At 46.5% G+C, this 27,143-nt stretch overlaps 3 protein-coding genes across 4 annotated transcripts in view; 1 reads left to right on the plus strand and 2 right to left on the minus strand.

Moving 5' to 3' along the window:
* Positions 1 to 1,757: 1,757 nt before the first annotated feature.
* mtres1 (mitochondrial transcription rescue factor 1) lies at positions 1,758 to 6,204 on the plus strand. Of its 2 annotated transcripts, none has more exons than XM_083923649.1 (4): positions 1,758 to 1,792; positions 4,300 to 4,762; positions 5,606 to 5,678; positions 5,777 to 6,204. In XM_083923649.1, exons 2-4 carry the CDS (start codon positions 4,320 to 4,322, stop codon positions 5,957 to 5,959), a joined length of 699 nt encoding a protein of 232 aa, XP_083779775.1. In that variant the 5' UTR covers positions 1,758 to 1,792; positions 4,300 to 4,319; the 3' UTR covers positions 5,960 to 6,204. The 2 variants fall into 2 exon arrangements, with proteins under 2 accessions (XP_083779775.1, XP_083779774.1); XM_083923648.1 differs by lacking the exon at positions 1,758 to 1,792 and adding an exon at positions 1,971 to 2,041.
* A 950-nt stretch (positions 6,205 to 7,154) lies between these two features.
* Positions 7,155 to 14,062, minus strand: bend3 (BEN domain containing 3). The gene is made up of 4 exons (XM_083924495.1): positions 13,928 to 14,062; positions 11,014 to 11,068; positions 10,393 to 10,571; positions 7,155 to 9,808 (listed from the first exon to the last, which is right to left on the minus strand). The coding sequence occupies exons 2-4, from the start codon at positions 11,063 to 11,065 to the stop codon at positions 7,577 to 7,579; spliced, it is 2,463 nt and encodes an 820-aa protein (XP_083780621.1). The 5' UTR covers positions 11,066 to 11,068; positions 13,928 to 14,062; the 3' UTR covers positions 7,155 to 7,576.
* An 11,062-nt stretch (positions 14,063 to 25,124) lies between these two features.
* pdss2 (prenyl (decaprenyl) diphosphate synthase, subunit 2) overlaps positions 25,125 to 27,143 on the minus strand; it is a 30,495-nt gene continuing 28,476 nt past the window's right edge. The window contains exon 8 of the mRNA XM_083924920.1: positions 25,125 to 25,505. Coding sequence (XP_083781046.1) covers positions 25,350 to 25,505 — 156 coding nt within the window. The 3' untranslated portion in view covers positions 25,125 to 25,349. The remainder of the gene's footprint in view (positions 25,506 to 27,143) is intronic.

Raw genomic sequence — 27,143 nt, forward strand, 5'->3', positions numbered from 1 at the left:
TTAGTGCTCTATTGAGTCTGAGGGCGTGATCACACTATCCTCCCGGACCGAGACCCGGACTTTAGGGTACTTGTCCCCCCTCCCTCTCCCCCCCGCGCCCCAGCCCCGTTTGTACTCACACTACCAGGGCCTCGGCCAATACTTCTTGATGTCCATACGCCATCACGCCGTAACACGTCACACGCATTGATCGCGTGTGTGGCTTTGTTTACAAATCTTTCCACAGACCTCGGAGTTTTTGTGCGTCTTGTCGACTGTTTTTGAATATTTTCATCCGACCAAATCTGCAGTAAACACTCCACCTCCGCATCACACCAACGTGAACCTTTCACCACCATTGTTGTTGTTGTTAAATGTCCGCGCATGGTCCGTCCTTCTATTTACATGTCCGAACAGGCGGACATAACGCTACTGCCGTAGGGCTCGTGCTCGTGCGCGTGCACGTGCGCACGCTCGTGCTCGTACATGTGCAAACGGCTCCGCTAAAGCCCACCTCTTTCAAGCGGGCCGTGGCGGCCCAGCTGGCCCCAGTTGAGCGCGGAGCGGGTGCGCTCACACTGCTTAAAAGTACTAGACTTTAGCTGAAAAACCGGTTTTGGCCGCGGCCAAAAGGACAGTGTGAGCACGCTGTCAATGACAGTTGTTGGAGTCACAGGAGGACATTTGTGAACAGTTGTTCTTTGAGGTTGGATTGTTGAATGAAGGGATGAAAGGGCAGCATTGTGAAACTGGAGATAAGTGGAGTCTCAGACCTCCTCCTCTGGTTAGCGATGGTTTCTCTACTTTTGCATAGATGGCTTCTTTTGATAAATAAAAAAGAAGCCACAAATATGCAAACGTGGTTTCACATGAAGAAATGGATCCGTTAATGCGTAAATATGACCACATATGTTCGGAGTAAGATATATATATATATATTTGTGGATTGTCAAATACGTGTAAATCGTACTCTGTGGATTTAAAACATTGTTGTGCTTTTTCAGATACTATTCTCCAATAAAAGTTTCCATATAACACAAAGAAATTGATGGATCTTGGACAGAGAGGACAGATTGTTTGAAAGAGGAGTAAAAGAAGCCATCTATGTTAAGGTGGAGAAACCATGGCTAAACAGAGGTGGAGGTTTGAGACTCCACTTATCTCCAGTTTACAATGCTGCCCTTTCATCCCTTCCCAGGAGAACAATCTAACCTCTAAGGACAACTGTTCACACATGGCCCCGTGTGACCCCAACGACTGTCCTTCAGACTCAATGGAGCACTAATGAAGTCCAAACCTACTTCCACCAACGACTGTCACTCTAACGACGGGCGTGGGCACTTGGAGCACAAAGGGTCCCAGTGACATCATTGGCCTGTGAGAGGTTAAATACCTGGATCTCCACAACAGTTAGTTGGTCCAGTCCCAGCCTGGCCATGGTCCTGGTCCTGGTCCAGTCCCAGCCTGGTCCTGGTCCTGGTCCAGTCCCAGCCTGGTCCTGATCCTGGTTCTGGTTCTGGTCCTGGTCCTGGTCCTGGTTCTGGTTCTGGTCCTGGTCCTGGTCCTGGTCCAGTCCCAGCCTGGTCAGGTGCGTACATGAACTGATGAAGCCTCTTGGATGAGAGGTGAAACGTCTTCCTAGACAAATAACCAAGTCCAGTTGCTTTTGACTGAAATTGCTTTGAGGATAACGACGACCTGTCTCAACAACAACCAGAGGGGGCAGCACTACGTCATAGCTGCGCGTAGTCTGCCGTAATAAAGCAGACGAAGAAGAACCCAGCCGGATGTAACAGGAAAGGTTATTCCATAGGTGAGTGCGCCACCAAACAACGTTAGCGACTCCTTATTCAGCATTCAGCAACACATCAAAACACACTGTACTGTTGACTGGTTGACACACTCGCGGTGTGTGGCACGTGGACTGAAACAATGAGTCCACGAGCGTGTTGAAAGCAAGTTAAGCTAACGTTAGCTAGCCGCAACTGTGTCAGCTCGGTGTCAACTCCAGCCAAACGACTCATGTCAAGCTCCACAGGGCAGAGGCAGCGTTTGCAGAGAGGTAGGCCACACACACGGCAGGTGGTGTTCAAACCCCCACCTGTGACAGCGCTGACGTTACCTTCCTTCAATGTGTGTTGTCGGCTGGTGTCAAGGCAGTTTAGCATAACGTTAAATAGTCTCAAGTTCGTGCCCACTCTGCTATCAACTGTTTACAGAATAATTGTCTTAAATGCAAAAATCAAGTTGGTAATAAAATGAGGCTTTTACTTTGAAGGTGCATTTCGATTTCCAGTGCAGACTTTGTAATCCAAACCCCTTGCCCTCAATTCAACTCAAACTTTATTTATAGAGCACATTTTAAAGGACCAAAGTGCTGTACAGTTCAGTGAACAGTACAATACAATCAGTGGCGGATTAAGGTGGGCGTGGGCCCCTGGGCTAATGTTTTTTTGGGCCCCCACATTATTTATTTTTGGCAGTTTTTCAAGCCTTTATTACATACGACTGACAGGAAATGGGGTGAGAGAAAAGGGCCTCAGGTTGGAGTCGAACCTGCGGCTGCTGCCTCGAGGACCTTCAGCTGCTTTACATGGAGCGACTGCTGTAACCACAGAGCCACCAGCCGCCCCAGGCCCCCACATTAGTAATCATGGTTTATCAGAAACAAACCCCACTCTAGAACAGTAGAAGAGCCCGCAACCTTGATAAATCCCGTCAATTTAGGGATTTTATTCAGTATAACTTGGTCCCGTTGTTCTTTTCTTTGTCGTGCTCCACTATCACATTTCCTTTCTGACATTTTGCCGCTATAACGTGTGGTAACAGTGAGTGACGTATCATCTGACAACAAAACTGACCCTATGAACCTGACCACATGATGGCAGCTGATTGGGTAAATGTGTCCCATAGCCACCCAATTTTTTTCTAGTGTTTTGAAGGGCCCCAACAAGAGTCAATTTAAAAAAGTATAAATAGTCTGGCCAATCAGGGGCCAACACCTGGGGCCCCTGGGATGCAACCTAGGCCAGCCTGTGCATTTATCCGCCTCTGAATACAATGCAAAAAGAAAAAATACACATAAAATAAACTTAAAAACCTCCAGGGTCTGGGCTGAGCTAACGTGCCAGGGCAGGCTCTTCAAGAGCTGAGGGGCAGCCGCTGCAAAGGCTCGGTCCCCTCTTGTTTTCAGTCTGGTCCTGGGGACTTCCAGCATCATTTGATCTGCCGACCTCAGCGCTCTGGCTGGAGTGTGACAGTGTAAGAGTTCAGATAAGTACAGCGGCTCCGGTCCATTTAAAGCTTTAAAAGCAAATAACAAACATTTAAAATCAATCCAGAAGCGGACGGGGAGCCGGTGGAGCGAGGCCAAAACTGGTGTAATGTGGTCGCGCTTTCGTTTACCAGTCAGGAGACGAGCGGCTGCGTTTTGCACGAGCTGCAGGCGACGAAGCGACGGCACCAACATACAAAGAGTTACAGTAATCCAGCCGTGTAGAGATAAAGGCATGGATCACTCTATGAAGGCCTTTGGGAGGAGGATAGGCTTAAATCTGGGCTTAGAGTCGAAGCTGGAAGAAGCTGGTTTTGACCACAGAACTAACCCGTCATTTAAATGCACTATCTAGTGTTACTCCAAGGTTCTGGACATGAGTGTGGGAGTTAGGAGGAAGTGGGCCTTTACAAAGGTGCTTTAGCAATCAAACAGCAAAGGACTTAACACCTGTCTAATAACATAATCAATAGTATGCATATAGATTAAAAATAGGGCCTTATGGGAATGTAAGTTTAAAATATCCGGCTGTTAAGTCTGAGGTAACACCCTTTCAAAATAAGATTTCTGGGTCCAAATGCTCCGTTGAAACAAAACAGACACAAAGGTCAAACATGTGAACCATTACATCACCTCTTTCGTCTGTTAAACACCTTTTTAAATGATGAGAAAGAGGTAAAATGACAATTGCGTTGTTTTTTAAAAACTCAGATCTGTTCAAACAACGGGGAACATGGCACTGCGGCGTTGTAGAAATAAAAGGCTTGGACCGGGGAATCATATTTTGAAAGGGCGTTACGTCACGACTTAACAGCCGGATTGTCCAGTTTATCCCTGACCTTTTAACATATGCTTTAAGAGGTGATTTACAATAGATCAGTTATTCTTAAGCCTTGACTCTTGATGAATGCATCTTCTTATGTTCAATTAATTTCGTCTGTTTATGGATATTGTTTACACCACACTCATTTTGACTCTTTACTTATAAACTCATCACAAGATCAGTAATTTAGCGTTATGCTTCCTCACCGTCCATGTTTTTCTAGTGACTGGGTGGCGTGACAACATGCAGAGTTTTGTGGTGCAGGCTCTCGCCATGAGGCAGCTGGGGAGGCTGAACCCTCGCCACCTGCTGGCTGCTGGATACGGACTGAGGCAGACCGAATGGTGTCCCAGGACCATCCACACGCGCCAGCTGTGGGGCTGCTCCGCTTTTCCCGCGCTCGGCTGTAACGCGCCCGCCCTCCGTGGCAGAGACGCTGTCAGGAGTTGGTCCGTCCATCATCTGAGGTTTAAAAGCAACAAGAAGAAAAGTGCCGCCCGAGCAGCACAGGAGGACGACGACGACGACGAGGAAGATGAGGATAAAAAAGATCCGGAGGACAGTGATTATGAAGACGAGGTGGATGAGGACCCAACTCTACCAAAGGACTATAAAGACATGGAGAAATTTGTGCAGTCATGTCGCTACGATGTCATCATGAGAGCCGGACTCGACATCGCACGCAAGTGAGTCATTGCCTGTTGAATCGAGGGCTAGGCTGATTAATTCCCAATCAAACAACAGCAGCCACTAAATGCTGTCCAGGCCGAATAGGAGGTCATGTTTGTTGTTGGCAGGTTTGGACCATATGTTAAAATTGTCCCCCATCAGTCCAACAACGGGCCACTGCCAATGTATTGAGTCTGTGAGTCGTTACATGCTTTCTAAAGTCACCAGACTCCATTGACTGAAGTGATTTTATAATTTGACAGTAATTTTACCTCACAGATCATAAAAAATGACAAACTTCATTTAAAATTCACAGAAACAAAAAGAAGAAGAAAGTTTTTACACTGTTCCAAAAATCACCAACATTTGCGGGGCAGACCGTTAAATTAGCAAAAATAAAATGATCCAAAACAACCAGCGACGTTTTCAGCCTGTCGCCGATACCCGGATGTAAAGTCGCGACGTAACACGGGTCCAAGCCTCGTGTTTGTACGTCGTCGCAGTGCCGTGTTTCCCGTACAAAACATTAGAGGTGATCGGATACAAAACATTAGAGGTGATCGTGATTGTTCACATGTTCGGCCGTTGTCTGGTTTGTCTCAACGGAGCGTTTGGACCCAGAGACCGTATTTTGAAACAGTGTTCAGTCAGACTCAACAGCCGGACATTCGTCCAAGCGCCGAACCCCTCGTCCTGGTTAACTTTCCCTCACCATCAGTGGCGTTTCAGTATCGAAGGGCTTACTGATGGGATAGTGTGGTAAATGTGTTGCATTAGCATGTTCAGATGTAACTTGGAAACAGCAGGGCCTTTAAAACCCTTTCCCTATCGACTAATGGTCTTTGTTTGTCTTATACCAGTAAAATTGAGGACGCCTTCTATAACAACAAGCTGAGGCTTAATGGACAGAAACTCATCAAGAAAAGTAAAACGGTGAGTGTTTCCAAGCTCCTCCTACCCTCCTCCTCAGGCTTTCCACTTGTGTATGTTTGAACTCGTTTCTTATTACGTGTATTTTGTTCACAATTCAGGTGAAAGTTGGGGACACCTTGGACATGGTCCTGTCGGAGAACGGCGAGAGGAACACCGTTGTTCTGATGAGAGTCATACTCCGGAGGGTTTTTGGTGAAACCAGTAAAACGGAAAAGTACAAAGTTGCCGTACGGCGCTGGAAAAATATGGAACTTCCCAAACAGGAGGCCTTTAAGCCGTGAACTTTGCAAAGGACAGTACTGACTATAAAACCATTTTTGCTAGCGGAGGCGACAACACCCGCGGAATTGAGCGCCATCAAATGAGCGGCGTCTGAACGCTCTCCAAAAAGTTGGATCTGAAATGGATTGTGTAAAGGTTAATGTGTTTAGTGGGTGTAGACATTAAGCAGCTGGTTGGGAGAAAGATTTTTCTTTAACACTGTGAGACTCCCCCAATAAAGGTGCACGCACACGTTGTGAATTCATCATGTCCTCATGAGTTGGCTGATAAGGAGAACAAGGTACACAAGTTTTCATCAGAGTCCTTAACGTTGTGGTATGCCAGGCTACTCATTTCTTTAAGGCAACAATTAAAAAATGATGAAGAAGGGCGCACTCACACTGTCCTTCCGCCCCGGGCCAAAACCGGTTTTTCAGCTAAAGCCTAGTACCTTTAAGCAGTGTGAGTGCACCCGTTCCGCGCATAACTGCCGACAGCGGGCCGTCCACAGCCCGCTTGAAGAGGTGGGCTTTAGCAGAGCCGTTTGCACATGTACGAGCACGAGCGTGCGCACGAACACGAGCCCTGCGGCGGTAGCGTATGTGCGCCTGTTGGGACATAGAAAATAGAATGAGGGACCATGCGCGGACATTTAAAACAGTGGCGGTGAAAGGTTCACGTTGGTGTGATGCGGAGGTGGAGTGTTTACTGCAGATCTGGTCGATGAAAAGATTCAAAAACAGTCGACAAGACGCACAAAAACTCAGAGGTCTGTGGAAAGATTTGTAAACAAAGCCACACACACACGATCAATGCGTGTGACGTGTTACGGCGTGATGACGAATAGGCAGCAAGAAGTATCGGCCGAGGCCCAGGTAGTGTGAGTACAAACGGGGCTGGGGCGCGGGGGGAGAGGGAGGGGGGACAAGTACCCTAAAGCCCGGGTCGCGGTGCGGAAGGACAGTGTGAGTGCGCCCTAAGTGCTAGTTGAAGCATTGCTTTTGTTGCATGTGCAGATGTTGGGGATGTTCAGGCTTCACTCATCAGTGTGTCGATATCCAGTGAATACAAGTTCTATACCTGCCATTGTGTAACAGTCCAATCATTTCATATTTATACTTGTGATTTTATTAGAAATAGGTTATCATGATCCACTGTCATGTTGGTTTTTTCTTTATAATATAAACTTCTATAAGAAGGCTTAACATAAGCACATTGTTATTAACACAGTGGTGGCACAATGCTACATCAGTAACTGCAATGGACATACATCACATCAATGTGATTTCATTTCTATCCATAGAGCAAATATGTGATCTATGCTATCGGCTACTATCATTGTTATGGTTTTTAAGGCTACGACATTTATCGACAAAGTATGTTAGAGAAGCTAGGACAGTTTTGGCGTATAAATAGAAGCAGTTTGAACTCGTTCTCCGACAGTAAGACTACGTACACTACAACATCTGCTGCTGTAGTCAAAGGGTAAAATAGGACAACTAAGAAATGTACTGAAGAAACGTATTAACAGCTTGGCTTCATCCTACATAGGACAGTTTGAAAAAGTTCAACGCGCTCTCAGCTTATATACTGTGCAATTATTTTTGATTTCATGGTGTTGCCTGACTGCGCCGTCACTAAGACACGGTGCTCGACCTCTTGGCCTTCTTGAGAATGTCACACTTCTTGCGGTTGGGGCGCCTGCAGCGTTCGTCGATGCTCGGCACGCACTCGTAGTGCCACACCTCCTCCATCTTATCCACAGGATACACTGCCTCCACGTAGTGTCGAATCAATCTGAGGCGGACCGGGTCCAGCTGCTTCTTGTTGCATGCCCCTGAGTGGTTGTACTGCAGCCGCAGGTTCTCCTGGGTGAAGAGCTCAGGGAAGAGGCGTACCAGCAGGCGCGCAGCAAAGTTCCCAACAGAGAGGCTCTGCTGGACGATTTCCCGTACCTCAGTGTCTGAGAGCAGGTAGAGAGACGGCACGGGGAAGTCAGGCGCGGACACAGTCAGTTCGTCCAGGGGAATTTTACAAAAGTCTTTGCTACTTTTCTCAGGAGGTAAAGAGGGAATGTCTGCATCCTCCCTCAGGCTTTCTGGATTGAGCTGGTTGAACTGGCAAAGAAAGTCCTGCTCCGACTCTTGGCCGTACACTTTGCGTTGCTGCAGGTAGGATCTCCTCTGCTCCGTGTCACGTCTCCTGCACCGCTCATCAAGCTTGCCCACGAATTCCAACATCCACACTCTGTCGTTCTCGGCCCGAGAGTAGACCAACTGCACGTAGTGACGGATGAGATTCACGCGAACGGGGTCGAGCTGTTTTTTGCCGAGAGAGCCGCTGCAGTTGTACTGCTTGCGGGCGTTCTCGCGGGTGAAGAGCTCAGGGAACATGAGCACCAGCAGTCGAGAGGCAAAGTTCCCGATGGACAGACTACATTCATAGTTGCTCTTGAGCTGATCCCTGGATAAGAGGTACTCCTGGGGAACAGTAAAGTCAGGAAGAGGAATCTCCAGATTGTCAAAATCCACGGGGGTAAGCAGCGACTTTTTGGACTTGCGACTGGGCCTTTCACAATCGCCCACCTCTGCAACCTTAATAACAGAAACATCTTCTGGAAGGCTGGCCAGGTCATAGCCATCATCGTTGGTGTTGTCGGGTTCACTCCCGTTACCATTGCTGTGAGGACCCTCAAGTGCATCCTCCATGTGCTGAATGCACACCTGAAGCCAGCTGTCCTCAGGCACGTCAGGGAAATTAGCTTCCATATACTTTCTGATTATTTCCATCTTGTCAGAGTCCATGATTAGCTGACCCACACTACTGAAATTGCCGGAGCCTTCTGGCATTCTCCCCTCTTCGAAAACCTCAGGGAAGAGACGGTGCATAAGAAAAATAACAAAGTCCTCCTGGGAGGAGAACTCGTCCAGCTCCTCCGTGGCTTGTGTATCGAACGCGATGTCTGAAACAGTGAGGCTGCTTTGCTGGTTGTCTAAAGACAGATGCTCCTCCTGGCCCTGCTCATTAATAAAATGATAGGTTTGAGGATGCTCGGCCTTTATCCCAGCACCTGTGATTGTCTGCTTCCTGAGCAGCCGCGCACTCTCCATGTCCCTCTGTGCCCAGAAGCGATTAAACAAGTCATTAATCTGAAGGAGGCATTCTTCCTGCCAGACGCTGTTGTTCTTGACCGAAGGGTAGCATACCTCGACATAGTTACGGATCAGCTGCAGGTGTAGAGACTCCAGCGTTCTCTTGCTTGCAATGCATTCATGAGAGCACTCCCTGGCTTTGAACAGCTCTGGAAAGAGGTGCACCAGCAGCCGGCACCCAAGCTCCCCGGCGCTGGACGTCTGCTCCATCAGCTGATTCAATTCGGCACTTGTGAGCAGATATTCAGGGGGAGGCTGGAACTCCGTCACCATCTCCGCGGGCTTGATCTGCTTCTTTATTCGCATGACTTCAAGGGTTAACAAGTCCACTTTGCTATGCAGTTGAGTCATGCTGGAATTGAGGGTGTTGAGGATGAGAAACATTTTCTCGATCAGGGGATAAAGGCTCGAGTCTGTTGACGAAGCTTGACCTAAAGCGTCTATGGCGGGGAGAGTCTCCAAGGGGCCGTTTTCCTCCGAACTCTGGAGCTTAGATGAGAGGATGCTGCTGTAGTTGAGCTGATTCCCGGCACCGTGGCTGACCTGCTGCTCCAGACTCGGGGTGTTCCTCTTCTCTGAGATCCTGTGGGAGATGCTGAAGAGAGGCTTTCTGTAGGAGACCCTGGGTTTCTGCTGGATGTAATTCTTCTTCTCTCCGGTTGTGGCGAGGCAAAGAGGCTCATGTCTGCTGCTCTCATCTATCAAGTGGCGCCTCATCTGGACAGAGTAACGAACATTCAAAGCACGCACATGTGTTGTAAAGCTGCGTTCACACCGGATGCGAATGACACAAATACAATCGCTTCAGACGTTTGTATCGCGTTGCTTGTCCATTTTTGGACTGTTCACGTCCCCCCCCCTTACTGACCTTCACCAACAGCTCCTCTTTTTTAAAATTTCGTCCCAGTAGAAAGCGGCAGTGGTGTCGTAGAGCACCGGGTGCCCACACACAGCTACAATTAGCTTCTCGTCCGTGTTGCTCTGAACGTAAACAACAGTACGTGAGGGAAGTGACGTTGTCGGCTTGAACTTGTCGCTGATTGGATGCTGCGGTGCGATGTCGTGTGAAAAGTTCCAATATTTTTAACCGTATTCGCGACGCTCCAGATGCTCCATTCGCGCCTCTGCCTGAGTCACGTGTCATCGCGCCATTTAATATTGTTTTTCACAGAGTTGTCGCTCAATTCGTGTCATTCGCGTCAGGTGTGAACACAGCTTACGGGACACCTCGATCTATACAACAAGTAGTAAAGCAAATGATCTGTTGTATACTAATGTTTTTAGTTAAAGGGTTCACTTACCTCGCCAGAGACTCTGGCCCTCTTGCTGCTGGTGGACTGGTTTGTGTATGCGCCCATCTCCGCGGATGGCCGTTTACCTGCCTCAGTGGCTCCAGGAGATCCTCCTCCAAGTCCTTCAGGTGGCTCGCAAATAGCAAAGTCCTCCGATTCCTCCTTGACATCCTGGGCATGCTTGTGTTCTGCAAATAATGACGATTCCCATTTTCTTTGTTAGAACATTTCAGAGTTCCTGCACCTTTTCCAAAGTCACACACACTTTTCAAGAATTACAAGGTGCATTTTCATGCTTCTCCTGCACATTACAGCTGTGGTAGACCACATTTTTGTATACAGCACACAAAGTATATTCAGTATACTCATTATTACACTTGCTCAACACGTTAAATTAGGGGTTATTGAGATAAGTGAGACTCGTAATCAGACCTTTTGTTGTCATTATCAATGTCGACATACAGTATATTATAGGAAATGTCATATGTCTGCATATTAATACATGTTTTTAAGCTTGATGACAAATGATGATTATTGGAGGAACTGGCCTTGCTATGCTATACTCAACACATCGTTTTTTGTACTATTAAAACACAAGTCAGGTGCACAGATACAGGTTGCAGAAGTTACCTTTCTCAAGCATGGCTTCATCTGAAACTTCTCCATGCTCAGAAGAATTCATAGCCTAGAAAAAGAAATCACAAGCATGAAGTCACAGAACAGATGTCTAAATACATAATTAACAAGTCAACGCGCATGATGTGACCGTAGAGCTGAAACCAAAAGAAAAGAAACTTTTTTAAAGCAAAATTCAATTGTTTCAGCTTCTCAAATGTGAATATTATTTTGGCTTTCTTAGGGCGCACTCACACTGTCCATCCGTACCGTGCCCCAGCACGTTTCACGGCTAAAGTCTAGTTCGTTTGACCAGTGTGAGTGCAAGCTCGCCCGTTTGGGAGAAGTGGGCTTTTGTAAAGCACGTTTGCACATGTACGAGCAAGAGCGTGCGCACGTGTACGAGCACGAGGTCTACGGCGGTTCTGAGGTAATTTCCTGTGCGCCTGTTGGGACGTAGAAAAAAGAAGGAGGGACCATGCACGGACATTTAAAACAATGGCGGTGAAAGGTTCACGTTGGTGTGATGCGGAGGTGGAGTGTTTACTGCAGATTTGGTCGATGAAAAGATTCAAAAACAGTCGACAAGACGCACAAAAACTCTGAGGTCTACGGAAAGATCTGGAAACAAAGCCACGCATCGCCATGACGTCATCAATGCGTGTGACGTGTTACGGCGTGATGACGTATAGGCAGCAAGAAGCATTCTCCGAGGCCCAGGTAGTGTGAGTACAAACGGGCCTGGAGGGGGGGACAAGGACCCTAAAGCACGGGGCACGGGACGGACGCACAGTGGGAGTGCGCCCTTAGAATGGTGGTCGGACATAACAAGACATTTGAATTGGACATTACAAAGGGCTCTGGGATCTTGAGATGGGATGTCTACGTTTCTTTAGACCAAATGCCCGGAAACCAGATGAATCTGCCAAACCCATGATTAACGATAGACCGATACATCAAGCGATATTTGCGTTTTTTAGGTGTATTGTATCGGCCGATGCAGGCCGCTGCGTTCGCTGCGTTCGCTGATAGTTTTTTCCCGTCATTAGTCACAGACAGGCGTCCACGGGCAGCTCCGTGTTGCTGGAGACGCCTTTTTTGAAGTTCAATAAATGTTCCTCTTAGTTAACTTGAGACTCTCAACATTTGTGTGATTTTTAAAATGTAAATTGCGGGAGCAAAAGTAGTATCTGCTCAAGAGAACCTGCAGTCCGTATCGTCATAGGCTAAGGCTGATTACAATAAAAATCTGCATCGGCCCTAAAAACTAGAGATGCACCTATCCAATACCTGGATAGGATCCCTGATGAATGGGGCCGATCCAGCGTTCTGATCCAGTTATTTCTTTTTTATTAATATCATATGATATCATATCAGTTATAAAGCCTTTGTTTGTTGGGTTTCAGGCAGCTGCTATATTTTATATTACATTCTAAAAGTGCACTTTACATGGAGGTGTTATTTATTTATTTTTGCTGCTAATGTACACTTCGTTGATTGTTAATAAATAATATTAAGTACATTTATATCTGTGTTTTTTTCAAGCCTGGCGCCTTCACTCACATGGACAGCTTTACGCTTCATTCACTCAACAGTAGGATCAGGTATCAGGTATCGGTCGCTACGCTCAGCCCAGGTATCGTCTCGGATTGGATCAGGAAAAAATGGATCGGTGCATCTCTACTAAAAACTCCATATCGGTCGCTCCCAACTCATGTTTCATTTGTTCTATCAGCATGTGCGATTCGTCTGGTGATGCCAGGGTAACCAAATGCCTAATGGAGAAAGGAACTGGTACATGAATTCATATATATTATAAAATAATAGTTAGTTGCAACCAGTGACCTTCAGCACTCACTGGATCGGTTCACAGCCGAGTGTGAAACAGCTGGGATGAGGATCAGCACCTCTGAATCTGAGGCCGTGGCTCTCAGCAGGGAAACCGGTGGATTGCTTACGCCAGGTAGGGAATGAGTCCTTACCCCAAGTGAAGGAGTTCAAGTACCTCAGGATCGTGTTCACGAGTGAGGGGACGAGCCAGTTGAGGTGGTTCAGGATCATCTAGTAAGGATGAACCCTGGGCGCCTCCCTAGGGAGGTGTTCCAGGCACGTCCAGCTGGGAGGAGGCCTCGGGGAAGACCCAGGACCAGGTGGAGAGATTAGATCTCCACACTGGCCTGGGAACGCCTCAGGATCCCCCAGTTAGAGCTGGTTAATGTGGCCCGGGAAAGGGAAGTTTGGGGTCCCCTGCTAAAGCTGCTGCCCCCGCGACCCGACCCCCGGATAAGAGGGGTTTCTTCTTTAGCAAGAAATGGGGATTAAAAGTGAATCCAAATGGTTTTAAAAATGCTCCGTAGATGCCAACAAACAACACACACACACAGTGAGGTCACACTTACACAGCTCTAAATCCAACACTAGTCCTTGTAGCTGTGATGTAAACACGGTATACCACCGTTATGACAGAGAGCATGTGACCATCTGCAGCCACACACACACACACACACACACACACACATGAGCTGCTTCTCTGGGACACGTTAGACAGACGGACAGAATCTGCTGTGACGCAAACTCATCTGCTCTTGCAAAGGAAAACAAACCAGGTGCATGTTGCAGCGAGTGCAGCGTACATGATGCCACGGTACAGCGAGCTCTCCTCCAGCCCTCACCGAGCAGCCACTTCCTCATTCTTCCGCCCATGAACCCTTGAGCCAAAGCACCAGACAACCGGCCGTGAACGCAACTCTGCACGAACTTGTCCTTGCAACAACAACGCGCGCTCATTGGGAATGTCCATTATTTTTGTTTGTGAATGTTAATGACGCGGTAATGTTTGCGTGGACGAGCCAACCCCCCCCCCTCCTCCTCCTCCGACCGTGGTTATTAAATTAACGGTAAACGCGCGTGACCGGCGGTTCGAGCTCACCTTTACGAGTCCACGCGCTCCGTGGGGACTGTCGCCGGTGCGTGGGACATGTCTGCACACTGTCACGCAGCTGTATTTGCAGGTAACTGTTGTTCTTGTTGTTGGTTTTCTTTTTTTCTCGCTCGGTTCTGTGCTTTCTCGCGTGACGTGAAGTGACGTGACGTGACGTGACGTGACGGGACGGGACGCGGCGCGCGCCTGCGGTGTCACTTCCGCACAGCTGTGGAGAGAGGAAGAATAATAAACCCAAATAAAATAACAATGGCAATTAAATGAGTTTAAAATATATTTAAATCTCTAAAATGTATAAAATGGAATCAAAGCACAAACATTATATAACATTTATAAACTGTTTTTTCCTTGTTAAGAAAAAAAACCTTACATATTTTTGCTTTATTGTGTACGTACTGTGTCATTTATTTTATTTTTATTCATTTATGTATGTACCGTGTTGTATTGGCATCAGAGCCTCACCGTTTTGTGTATGTTTGTGATGTTTTAGAGCAGGGATGTCAAAGTCAAACACATCAGAGGGCCAAAAAAACTAATTTGCTACAAGCCGAGGGCCGAACTGGTTCAGTGTTTATTAAAACATATTAAAATGATGGCATATAACCTATTGAACCAGGCAAACAGACAATTGTGGCATTGTGGGTAATGTAGTTTTGGTGCGTGAAAAACACCAGCAAGCGGCTGTGGCGTGCGGGCCGGATCTAATACTAATCAAATATCATCCCAGGGGCCAAGATCCGACCCGCGGGCCTTGACTTTGACACCCATGTTTTAGAGCATTGTAAATTCAATATTAATGCGAGAAATTGTAATGTTCTGAACTGTTCTGGATAAATAATAAAAGAATCAAGTCCAGTTGCTTTTTGACTGAAATTGCTTTGGGGATAACGATGACTTGGACAAATGAGAAAATTCACAGGCTTGTTCTCAATAAAGTTTTGGGAAAAAATAAAATAAAACAACAAATATAATACCGTCTAAATTAAACGTTCAACTCATATTATTGTATCCAAACAATGGTACCACTCTTTTTAAAAGTGTTTTGGGAGCACTGGAGCTCTACGCGTGCAAATGTCTCATCTACGGAAGCCCTAAAGGGTCATACCTAACGTACATTTTATTTCCTGTTTTCCTGTGATTACGAGATAATACCAAGCCCCCACCACAGCGACTTCCTGGTTGATCCAATCAGGAAGTGCCAAAAACTGCAGTTCTCTGAGTGTCCACTAGGAGTAGTTTGCACAATAGAGCAGTTTCTCATTGAGCCCCATGTTAAACAGGCCGTTTTCACAGCATCATTAAACCTGTTTAAGGACAAAAGAACATTCTAGTCTGTGTGTTTAGATCAGATCTCCATGTCAACACTGAGGGGGGTGAATTTTTTGTACTTGGCTAGTTTTTATTTTATTGGAGGTTAAAGTGTCTGAATAATTAGGGGCGTGGCCTCTTGAGTGACCGCTAGCCTCTGGCCCTCACTTCTCCTCGGAGGTAAACGTCAGCCAGATGGACGTATCTCCCTCCCCCCAGCGTCACATACATGCCCTTTTTTGGTAAGAGGAAATGAGGCGAGGTCAAAGTCTGAGAAGATGGCGACTCCCACAGCCCGCTTGAAAGAGGTGGGCTTTAGCGGAGCCGTTTGCACATGTACAAGCACAAGCGTGCGCACGTGTAAGAGCACGAGCGCGAGTACGAGCACGAGCCCTACGGCAGTAGCGTTATGTGCGCCTGTTTGGACATAGTAAATAGAAGGACGGACCATGCGCGGACATTTAACAACAACAACAATGGCGGTGAAAGGTTCACGTTGGTGTGATGCGGAGGTGGAGTGTTTACTGCAGATTTGGTCGATGAAAAGATTCAAAAACAGTCGACAAGACGCACAAAAACTCTGAGGTCTATGAAAAGATTTGTAAACAAAGCCACACACACGCGATCAATGCGTGTGACGTGTTACGGCGTGATGGCGTATGGACAGTAAGAAGTATTGGCCGAGGCCCAGGTAGTGTGAGTACAAACGGGGCTGGGGCGCGGGGGGGGAGAGGGAGGGGGGACAAGTACCCTAAAGCACGGGTCGCGGTGCGGAAGGACAGTGTGAGTGCGCCCTAAGTCTTTACGAGGCATGACGAGTCAGGTGTGATGGAAATCTGAGGCCCATCACGTTTCATTCATTATCTGTCAAATTAAATTTCTCGTTATCTCTGGAAAACTGGGGGAAATTATTTCGTTATCACGGGAAAACGGAGGAAATCAAATGTATGTAATGTATGTCCCTTTAGGGCTTCCGTACATTTCCCCCCTTTTATGTATTTGTCTAAATCACTGGGTCTCAAACTGGGGTTCTTGTATCACTGGTGGTACTCAAGCTCTCTCTGGTGGCTCTTGAAGGAATAACCAACATAATAATAATAATAAAAGGAACATTAATTACTACATTAATATAATACTAAGAAAATACTTTGAATCCTTGAAATGTAATTTAAAATGAGTATTTCCTGTCATATTATTGTCTCTGGGAAGTTTCCAGCAATTGAACAAAAAATGACTGCCCCTTTGCAACCCCAGCTGTGATGTGTGGTTTTATTTTGAACTTTTTGAAATGGACCCCAGGAGGACTAGCCTGGCGTTTGTGCGTCGGCTAATGAGGATCCTTTAAATAATAAACAATAACTGCCTGAGTTTTATACAGTCTGTGCTCGTAAGAGCTGTTGAAAGCAAAAACAGAAGCAGGCAGGGGGAGGGGGGGGGGGGGCACCTCTTGTTGCAGGAAAGACCCACATTACATGGGCAACATCGCCCTCAAGTGGAACCAGACTGCAACTGTATGTCAGGGCTGTCTCTCTGTATATAGATAGATAGACAGATAGATAGATAGATAGATAGATAGATAGATAGATAGATGGGTAGATAGATAGATAGATAGATAGATAGATAGATAGATGGGTAGATAGATAGATAGATAGATAGATAGATAGATAGATAGATAGATAGATAGATGAGTAGATGGATAGACAGATAGATAGATAGATAGATAGATAGATAGATAGATAGATAGATAGATAGATAGATAGATAGATAGATAGATAGATAGATAGATAGATAGACAGATAGATAGATAGATAGAGAGATAGATAGATAGACAGATAGATAGATAGATAGATAGATAGATAGATAGATAAATAGATAGATAGACTCTCAATACACACACTGGACCATTAAGAATGAATCAGGAAGATGCTTTCCTTGATAATTGGCAGCAATTCTAAACCACCCTCTTCTCCTACATTATATTATATTTTATTACTATTGTATGTGTCCTCCCACTGTAGTTCTATATTTTATATCGTGGTGTTGATGACACTCTTGATGTTGATTGTCTCGTCTAAATGGGAACTGATTTTGCAGATGTCCTTATGATGCTCCACGCTACTATTTACTGAGGTAGTTATCCGTAAATGCTAAAAAGTCAGCTATGATCCCATTCTGTTGTACTGCAGGCTGTGATGTGATTTGAGAGATAACCAGTAAAACTGAAGTAAAACAAAAAGCTTTGTCTAAAACCTGGAAAAAAAGATACTCAGACACTCGCTTTGTGGATGGAAGCACACTTGTCTAGGGAAGAGACGTCAGCAGAACTTATGTTTGTGCACCAGGCTGCTGTGCATGAAAAGCTGTGATGATCGCTGACTGATCATCACGACTGTGGAATACATGAACTTGGAGCTAGTGGCAGCTGAAAGCAACTCAGTGAAACGATGGATAAGAGACCTGTGAGTGTTCTCATGGGTCCGGGTCGTCGTTACCCTCAAAGCAATTTCAGTCAAAAGCAACTGGACTTGGTTATTTGTCTAGGAAGACGTTTCACCTCTCATCCAAGAGGCTTCATCAGTTCATGTACGCATCTGACCAGGACCAGGACCAGGACCAGGACCAGGACCAGGACCAGGCTGGGACTGGACCAGGACCAGGACCAGGCTGGGACTGGACCAGGACCAGGAGATCCAACAATCTAACCTCAAAGAACAACTGTTCACAAATAGCCTCCTGTGACCCCAACCACTGTCGTTCAGACTCAGTGGGGAACTAACGAGGTCCAAACCTACTTCCCACCAACGTCTGCCACTCTAATGACGGAGCACAAAGGGTTCCAGTGACATCATCAGCCTTGTGAGAGGTTAAATACCTGGGTCTCCACACCAGATAGTTGGACCGGTCCCAGCCTGGTCCTGGTCCTGGTCCCAGCCTGGTCCTGGTCCTGGTCCAGGTCCTGGTCCAGTCCCAGCCTGGTCCTGGTCCTGGTCCTGTTCCATTCCCAGCCTGGTCCTGGTCCTGGTCCTGGTCCTGGTCCTGGTCAGATGCGTACATGAACTGATGAAGCCTCTTGGACGAGAGGTGAAACGTCTTCCTAGACAAATAACCAAGTCCAGTTGCTTTGGACTGAAATTGCTTCTTGACTGAATGGATAAGAGAGGGCAGTCATATGGAGCTATATCGTATTGTTACAATTAGGGGGAAAATTAGATTTGCTGGTAAGCCGAGCTGGTTATTTGAGCTGGTTTCCTCTGGTGAACAGAGATTACAGTCGGTGAGATGAACAGGAGACCTCACAGTGTCACTTCTTAATCAGTGGCCATTTCATGCACACGCTAGCACCCAATGTTCTGTCCCCGGCCACAAATATGTCGATGCAGAGATGATATAACAAGACAACGCGTGGCTGGTGGGGTTCTCATTATTCGACTAATGAGCTGTCTCCATGGCAGTCTGATCTGTCAGCCAATGAAGCGAGCAGGCCCTGTGCAGAGGGGGAGCGCGGCTCGGGGGTCAGCCAGGCGACTGCTTGCGACGAGGGGCCGTCCCGCAGCACTTAACACCGGCAAGAGCTTGTTAAAGTGTCATTTTTGGCCAATATGCTCGTCTGTGTGGAGGAGGCCAATCAGCCGTACTGTTCCCACCGCAGGAGAACGACTTTCATCCATCACCGTCAGCTGTATGATGATATTAGCAGGTGTTTACTGATAGACCGTTCACAAGAAGATAAATGGAGGTTCCGATATGACTCCACAGTCAGATTCACTCAGTCATTTTACACACCTAATAGGGTCACAGGGACTGTGGAGAGAGTCTCTCCCAGCATGCACTGGGAGGGGAGGCAGGGAAACGCCATGCCCAAGGCATCAGTCCAGAAGAGGGTTTACATCACAGTCATGCTCATGCTATAAATGAGACCCTGACCTTTATGTCTCTGTGGTCATTTGATGTCTATACATATACAGCGTATGTGTCAGGACCAAAGTAGCAATGCAGATCATGTGACCCCCGTAATCTGTAAAATCTACAGACACACGGGATTATTTTGAACCATTTACAGAATGGGACTGAGTTTTTTTTAAATTCAAACACCACATCTTAAATTGTTTTTCTTTTTTTAAACGAGTTAACTTCTCCCTGATTCATGCACTTTCTCCTGCAGTAGAAAAAACATCACAATAAACTACATATTTAAAAAATGTTGGGTTTTTTTTTTGCCCGTATGCAACTTCGTAGAGACTCGCCCTGTCATTCAAAAAGTTCTGCACAGGGATTTACTGTGCTCACCTTTCCTGCTTATTTGTCCTAAACAGCCAACAGCACGCATCACTGCTTACACAACTGTTATATGAGTAAATCCTCATTTTAAGGGGTTCCAACCAAGCAAGAACACACCTGACTTGAGTCATGCATCACCTGAACTGTCTTCACACAGTGGATTTGTTGGATCAGGTGTGTTCTTGCTTGGTTGGAATGAAAACCTGCAGCCACAGCGACCCTTTACTGGATCACTTTGACACCCCTGGTCCAAGGCATGTAATGTCTCCTAGCCCCCAGTTCTTCTCAACATCCTCCCTTTCTCCCAGTGTATGGGACTACTTTATGCGTGATTCATTGATATGGATGAATATCAGAATATGAACCCTTTTAATAAAAGCCTGCTGATCATCAGCGTCTGTGTAAGACATCTCATCTCATCTCATCTCATCTTCAGCCTCTTATCCAGGGGTCGGGTCGCGGGGGCAGCAGCTTTAGCAGGGGACCCCAAACTTCCCTTTCCCGGGCCACATTAACCAGCTCTAACTGGGGGATCCTGAGGCGTTCCCAGGCCAGTGTGGAGATCTAATCTCTCCACCTGGTCCTGGGTCTTCCCCGAGGCCTCCTCCCAGCTGGACGTGCCTGGAACACCTCCCTAGGGAGGCGCCCAGGGTTCATCCTTACCAGATGATCCTGAACCACCTCAACTGGCTCCTTTCAACGCAAAGGAGCAGCGGCTCTACTCCGAGTTCCTCACGGATGCTGAACTTCTCCCCCTCTCTCTAAGGGAGACTCCAGCCCCCCTCCTGAGGAAACCGACCCGTTTATTTGTGTTGTAGTGGAGGAGAGCAGAGACGGATGTGGAGTCAGAAATATACTTGTCAAACATTCATTTTTCCATCATTTTGATGATTTATTTTTTAGATGTGAATCTAAAATGTGAAGAATGTGAAGAGTGAAAATATTGAAAATTCCTGTTCTGCACCCCCGGGATCTGCACCCATGCACCCACCCAGCAGAGTTAAAACATGGTGGAGCATGCATTCGATACATTTCACAACTGGGTTGGAGCTGCTCTTCAATTTAGCCACTACATCCAAGTGTGCAGTCATAAGCAGGTGAACCTGTATTTAAAAAATAATAAAACACAGCAATGCTAAGACACTGGTCTGTGTGTATAGTGTCATACTTTAGCCAGTCCCAATGTGGACCCGGTGACTCCTTACTGACCAAAATACATGCAAACTTTAAAGCTCACAAAGAAGTGTTTTTATTTTTTAGGGATTTTATGCTTAGAAATGTTTGTTTTTATTATATAGACAATACAATTTCAATCAAATCCATCCATGCAATAAGTTGTGAAGGCATTTAGAAATACTAAAGTTATTATAAATGATCTATAAAACACATTTTAAATGATTTATTAAACATAAATAAGGCCTTTATACGAGGTCTTTGACCCCTTTGAAAAGTGTGTTTTATTAGCATCCATCAGCATCCCCCAGATTATATAAATGCAGCTTTCACCACGACCGGAACACATTTATGAGAAGAAACAGTCGAATAGTAGATTTTTTCTCTCACACACACACACACACACACACACACACACACACACACACACACACACACACACACACACACACACACACACACACACACACACACACACACACACACACACACACACACACACACACAGACACACACAGACACACACACAGACACACACACACACACACACACACACACACACACACACAGTTTCAAATGTTTGGTATTAGCTGAACCGTATTCACAGTTTTCCTTGCAGGTTCCCAGCGCGCAGTATCTCTTTGGTCGCCCAGTCTGCAGCATCCGCAGCTGTGTTTGCGTGAGAGTGTGTAATGGAATCTGTGCTGACCGACTCTCTCCACCGGACCCTGCTGTAATTACACCACCCCATCGTCTGGGCCGCACACACTAGGGCCGCTGTTACCCACTTCATGTTTTGCACGTAAACCTATAGTCTTGCCAACTCTTGCTTTCACGATACCCAAGACTCTCAAACTGGAAACTGTAAGCAAACACAGAGTCGGGTTTCTGCTGTGCAGGACATAAAGATGACAAACCTCTCTGCTTCCTCGGTCTGCTCTTCATTTGGGCTGCGCAGGAGATATCAAAAAGATTAATGCTGGCAGTAGCAATGCTGTCAGGGTAGAGAAAGGCTACAATTTATGTTTCACATTAAACATTTAGCTTGAAGAGCTGCGTTTTCCTCTTGAACTCGAAAACAAAAAAACCTCCCCATCAAATCCTCTTCTGCAGCGCCCGGTTGATTTGTGCTGGGCGCGTCCGTGCAACAGTTTCATTGCATAGGTCAGACCTCATCTCTTGAAAAAGTTCTGTTTGGTAACTATATTTGTCATTCTGGCAGCGCCCCAGCCTCCGTCCTTGTTTGGTCCTTTTAACTTTCCATGTAACTTTCCTCATGTCTCCTCACGGCGAGGATACATATTTCATGAAGAGCCCGAGGCTTTCCCTGGCACACGCTGTACCTCGCTGTACCCAGGAAGCCCGAGCAGCGCAAACCAAAACAGTGGAGGAAGTGGACAGACAACCCAGCAACAGACAGGAACTTGTTTTTGAAGTATTTCACTAGCACATCATCTCCCCCTCCCCCCCCCCTCATCCACCCCTGTCTCCTCCACCTCCACTTTTCACCCTCAGAGTCCATTTCTCCACCACTGCGGCTCTGCTCCGTGTTTTCTTTCTTTGACTAATTGAGGTATCTGATGAGATAATTAGAACTGACATGTAAACAAGAGACTTGAAAAATAGCTCTACTCCCAGTGAACAGCAGAGAATAAGCTTTGAATGTTTGGGGTTTTCAAAGATAAAAAAGATTTTTCAAGCTACAAATCCTTGTTTTACAGACCGGACAGGATTAAATGTGCTTTACATGATGAAACGTGAATAAACTGCACAGTTGTGTTGGGCCTTTTTTTGGGGGAGTGCCATTCAGTAAGTGGGACTAAGTGTAGTGATAGAAAGACTCATCTGTGGGTCGATTAAAGTCATTTTGAGATGCTTGGCATTGGCTGATGCCTGTGCTCCTGAGACTGACAAACACATCAGTCAGTGTACAGCTGCAGAACGACGTTAGTGCTCCCCATTGTGTCAGTTTCATCTGTCTCATGGTAGCAAGCCTTCAACCAGCTAAACTAGCTTGCATTGTATGGGCGTCCCCAGCCCCCACTCCTACTCTCGATGAGTAAAGCATTTATCAGATTAGTCATTTGGGATGGTTGTGGGATGGTCAGCAAGTGTAAAAGTCTTTTAGGAGCCATCCACACATCAACCGCATTTTTCTGAATTTACATTTTCAAAACTATTCTGAAAGTTATAGGTTACAACTAAATACAGACTAAATGGAGACAAAGCAGACAATAACAATTGTGCAATTGTGTATCTCATGTCTGATTATTATTGAAGTGGTGATGCCAAAAATGCCAACATATCGGCGTAATATATCGCTGAACAGCTGTGCTGATCACTAAATATCAGCATCGGCCGTTAAAAACCCAAATCAGTCGACCTCTAACTAAGAGCCCACTGTGAGTTTGTGCTGAGGCAGAGCGGTTGAGTTCAATGCCAATGACAGCGTTTAGTATTGTTAACCATGTTCACCCTCTTAGTTTGGCAGGTTAGCATGCTAACATTTGCTAATTAGCACTACACAAAAAGCTCAGCTACACCAGATTTAGTAGGATTCATCCTCTTGGGTCTCTTGAAAATGTCACGGTAACCTATCTAATACTGTTGAGATATTTCCGTCTGGACCAAAGTGGTGGACCAACCGAGATCATCAACAATGCCATACCTGGAGCATACACTATAAAAAATGGACGTAGCATACCCGTCGGGATCCGTTCTCCCAACTTGATCCAATCGTCCTCGCCTACGGGAGTCTCCATCCTGTCAGACTTTGACTCCGCCTCATTTTCTATTACCAAAAAAGGGCATGTATGTGACGTTGGGGGGAGGGGCGTACGTCCATCTGGCTAACGTTTACCTCCGAGGAGAACTGAGGGCCAGAGGCTAGCTGTCACTCAAAGAGCCCCCCCTAATTTTCATAAACTTTAACCTCCAATAATATTAAAACTAGCCTGGTACAAAAAAATTCGACCCCCTCAGTGTTGTCATGGAGATCTGACCTAAACACACAGACTAGAATGTTTTTTTGTACCAGGTCAACGGGTTTAATTATACTGTGGTCTGTTTAACATGGGTTCAATGAGAAACTGCTCTATTATGAAACCTGCCCCTTGTGGACACTTGGAGAACTGTCATTTTTGGCACTTCCTTATTGGCTCAACCAGGAAGTGGCTGTGGTGGGGGCTTGCCCTAGAGCTACATCGCTAGCATGGCTAAAACCCATGAATGGGGTGTGTTTCATCATTTAGGATGTTCAAAATGAGCTTCCTGTCATTTAGAGAAGAAGTTTTATTTGGAACCTGCAACTAGTTACGACATTGTTGACACGACCAACTCCTCAACTGTAACTCTTCTTGAGGCATGTCTCTTTTAACCATTACTTGCATATGGGCAGTTCTAGCTCCAATCCCTGCTTGCATCAACCTTCTTCATGCAAATTCAAAGACATATTCCGATGTGGTACCAACACGTGCTGCTGTTCTCTACAACTACACAGAATCCTCTTTGTTAGCTGTGCACCCTCAGGCCTCTCTTTTTCTCGTCCTGTCTCCTGTGCTCTGTCCTTCAGGTGTGGCCTGGATGTGACAGACAGCTGCCAGCAGTGGCCTGGTTTCACACCTTGGCTGCCCCCCCCCCCCTCCCCCCTCAGACAGCAGCCTGGGAAACCACAGGCCACCAGGCTGGCGCCAGCCTGTACGGCTTACTGCAGGGCAGCCGGCCCAATCAATACCTCTGCATTTCCTGTCCATTTGCTCAGGTCTCTTCATTAATAATTACTGCTTGGCGGAGCTTCAATGCGCTCGCTGGCTGGGCCAAGGGGAGAGACTGTGTGACCTTTCCCCGCCCCTGGGTTGACTTGGATCACATACACAGGCATGGGGACAGACATAATAAGGCAAAATAGATGACATTACTCCTGATTCATGCCATTCCTCCTCTGCGGAGGGAATGTCAAGCCAAATTCCATTAGAGAAAGACTTTTTTTTTGCAGGTGTGCTTATCAGTCGAGGTACACACACGGGGTAGAACATGACTTTGAGACATTTTAACAACAGGATTGGAGCTGCTCTTTAATTTGACACACCCGCTACATCCAGCAGCTATAGCTTCAGCCTCATCTGAGGTTTGCAGTAACAAGTAGTGTGACGCTAAGTGATACCAAAAAATAAAAAAATGGTAGAACAAGTGCTGCTTGATGCATCATTTGCCGTTCATGGCACATTTTCCAGATGACAATAAGGATTCTCCCAACATCTTAAATGACGTTGTGGCTGGTACGTGCCTGCGCTGATAAGCAAGGTGGTAAAAACCTGGCAGGTTTTAAACATGCAGCCTGCTCGCTGTTAGATTTTCCCCACATGTAAGAGGAGAGAACACACTTAAAAAGACATGATACTGAAGTAATGTGTTTAAAGTCTTTTTTTAATGATGACCATTTATGGATATAGCCTTTCCATTTCTGATGCATGCTGTCATCCACAACAGCACAGAACAGTTTCTCCAGACATGAGCCGGCGCCTGGCTCAAAAGAAGTTCATTTGTCTTGTGTCAGCTGTTCAGTGGTACTCGTCCTGTCGCCTCTGCAGACACACACTCTGTTTGTGTACACGTGTGTGTGTGTGTGTGTGTGTGTGTGTGTGAGTCCAGGTCAAAATTTGGTGACGGCGGAGGCGATGTTCTCCAAGGCGGATCGAGCCTCGGAGGAGGGGAAAGCCTGGATGGCCTCCAGAGCCTTGTTGCTATGGTAACAGCATAAGTCCACTGCTGAGCTCACGCCTTTCTCTGACTTAACTGCTGCCAAAAGCTGTCGAGGGTTGAAAACACACGTTAGTTTGTCACGTCCGTGTCACTCTGCTGCCACTATCCAGCTGTCAACACACAAACTGTCATGAGCCAAAGAAAGTTAGTGCGGTCTTCAAGTAACCGGATTGTACAGAAGAGGGGGAAAAGTATACGTTTTAATGACAGAAACACACACTCTATACCACAATTGTGTATTTGCATGCTGCCCCTGGTATCACTGGAGGCATCTTACTACTTTTAACTACAAGGGAACAACTCCACATTCATCCCTGTGCGTTACGTTTGGCAAATTGGCAGGCCGTCTTTGACGACGAGAGGGGAACGGCACTGAAGTCGGTGTTTCTGTAGTGTTTACCCTGACGTCTCACAGCTCTCCTGTCTTTGCAGCGCTCTAATTGCCGCACCAGATCAGAGCAGTGCAGACAGTTTTTGCTGCAGTCCAGGTTAGGGGTGTTGCGATGTACTGGTATTGACGATAACCGCTATGTTTAAAAAAATGAAATATGGATACTGCGTTAATGACACACAGATAATATCAAGTAAATAAGCTAGAGCATCTTATATCATTTCTGTTTCTTTCTGTTCACACTTTGTCTCCCTCCCTCAACGTCCCACACACTGGATTTTTGTTTATAGACGAATCCACTGAGCCGTTGTGTGTTATGGCATCTAGCGGCACCACCATTACTACCTTTACCTCATGAAGAGCGCCCCTGTCTGAGGCCGTACGGTCTACATGAATTCAAACCTTTACCTCATGAAGAGCGCCCCTGTCTGAGGCCGTACGGTCTACATGGATTCAAACCTTTACCTCATGAAGAGCCCCGGTCTGAGGCCGTACGGTCTACATGGATTCAAACCTTTACCTCATGAAGAGCGCCCCTGTCTGAGGTCGTACGGTCTACATTGATTCCCTGGGCGTGCAGATGTTCGCCGGTGGATCAAAAATATTAACAGAGGGGACTTTGTTCCCAACAGCAACAGACGCTCAGTATTGGTTAACACTTATTAATCTCACAATGAATAGCATGCGGCTGTCTATCGTAACACAGTGAAAAAGTAAGGTCAGCTAAGCTAATGCTGCTTAGCTAGCTCACGTTAGACGCCCCTATCAAGGCTGCCGTGGTCCCACAGAGTGAATTAACTCTAAGTTTTTTTGCTCGTGAGCCCAAGGTCCTTCTTTTTCCTCCCCAAATATCCCATCCCTCCCTCTGTCCCGCTCTCAGCTTTCCTCCTCGTGTCCCCTCATCTCTCCTTCCCTTCAAACGTCTCCCCGCGTCCCCTTTTCGACAGGTCTGCTGAAGGAGATTCTCTCACAATGCCACTGTCTCAGAGCCTCAGTGTCTCCTCCGCAAATAGGCCTCGGTAACCGATCCCGCCTGCTCTGGTTTCAGACGGGACCAGATAACCGCCACAACACCATCGGACCCCTCCTCTGTAGCCTCGGTCTCTTCTTGCACCCCTATCGGCCCCCCCTCTTCCCTCGCACATTGACTTTGGGAAGCTTATTTCTCAACTTTGATATAGGTTACAGTGAGAAGAGGTCCCGTTTCCCTTTGGCTGTGTCAGATAAGAGCACAGCATTTGCGAAGTACAGAGTTCACAGCTCACTGAAGAGGCAGATTCTGTGTAGAGCGAT

This window comes from Echiichthys vipera, assembly GCF_963691815.1.
Source record: "Echiichthys vipera genome assembly, chromosome: 12".
Classification (NCBI taxonomy): domain Eukaryota; kingdom Metazoa; phylum Chordata; class Actinopteri; order Perciformes; family Trachinidae; genus Echiichthys; species Echiichthys vipera.

Excerpts from the sequence above, each read along its gene's own strand:
- mtres1 (XM_083923648.1), top strand. The coding sequence starts at position 2,002 with ATGTCAAGCTCCACAGGGCAGAGGCAGCGTTTGCAGAGAG. Across the intron at positions 4,763-5,605 it reads GGACTCGACATCGCACGCAA|TAAAATTGAGGACGCCTTCT; the intron begins GTGAGTCATTGC and ends GTCTTATACCAG. Across the intron at positions 5,679-5,776 it reads TCATCAAGAAAAGTAAAACG|GTGAAAGTTGGGGACACCTT; the intron begins GTGAGTGTTTCC and ends TTCACAATTCAG.
- bend3 (XM_083924495.1), bottom strand. The coding sequence starts at position 11,065 with ATGAATTCTTCTGAGCATGGAGAAGTTTCAGATGAAGCCATGCTTGAG. Across the intron at positions 10,572-11,013 it reads TGAAGCCATGCTTGAGAAAG|AACACAAGCATGCCCAGGAT; the intron begins GTAACTTCTGCA and ends CATTATTTGCAG. Across the intron at positions 9,809-10,392 it reads GGGCCAGAGTCTCTGGCGAG|ATGAGGCGCCACTTGATAGA; the intron begins GTAAGTGAACCC and ends TACTCTGTCCAG.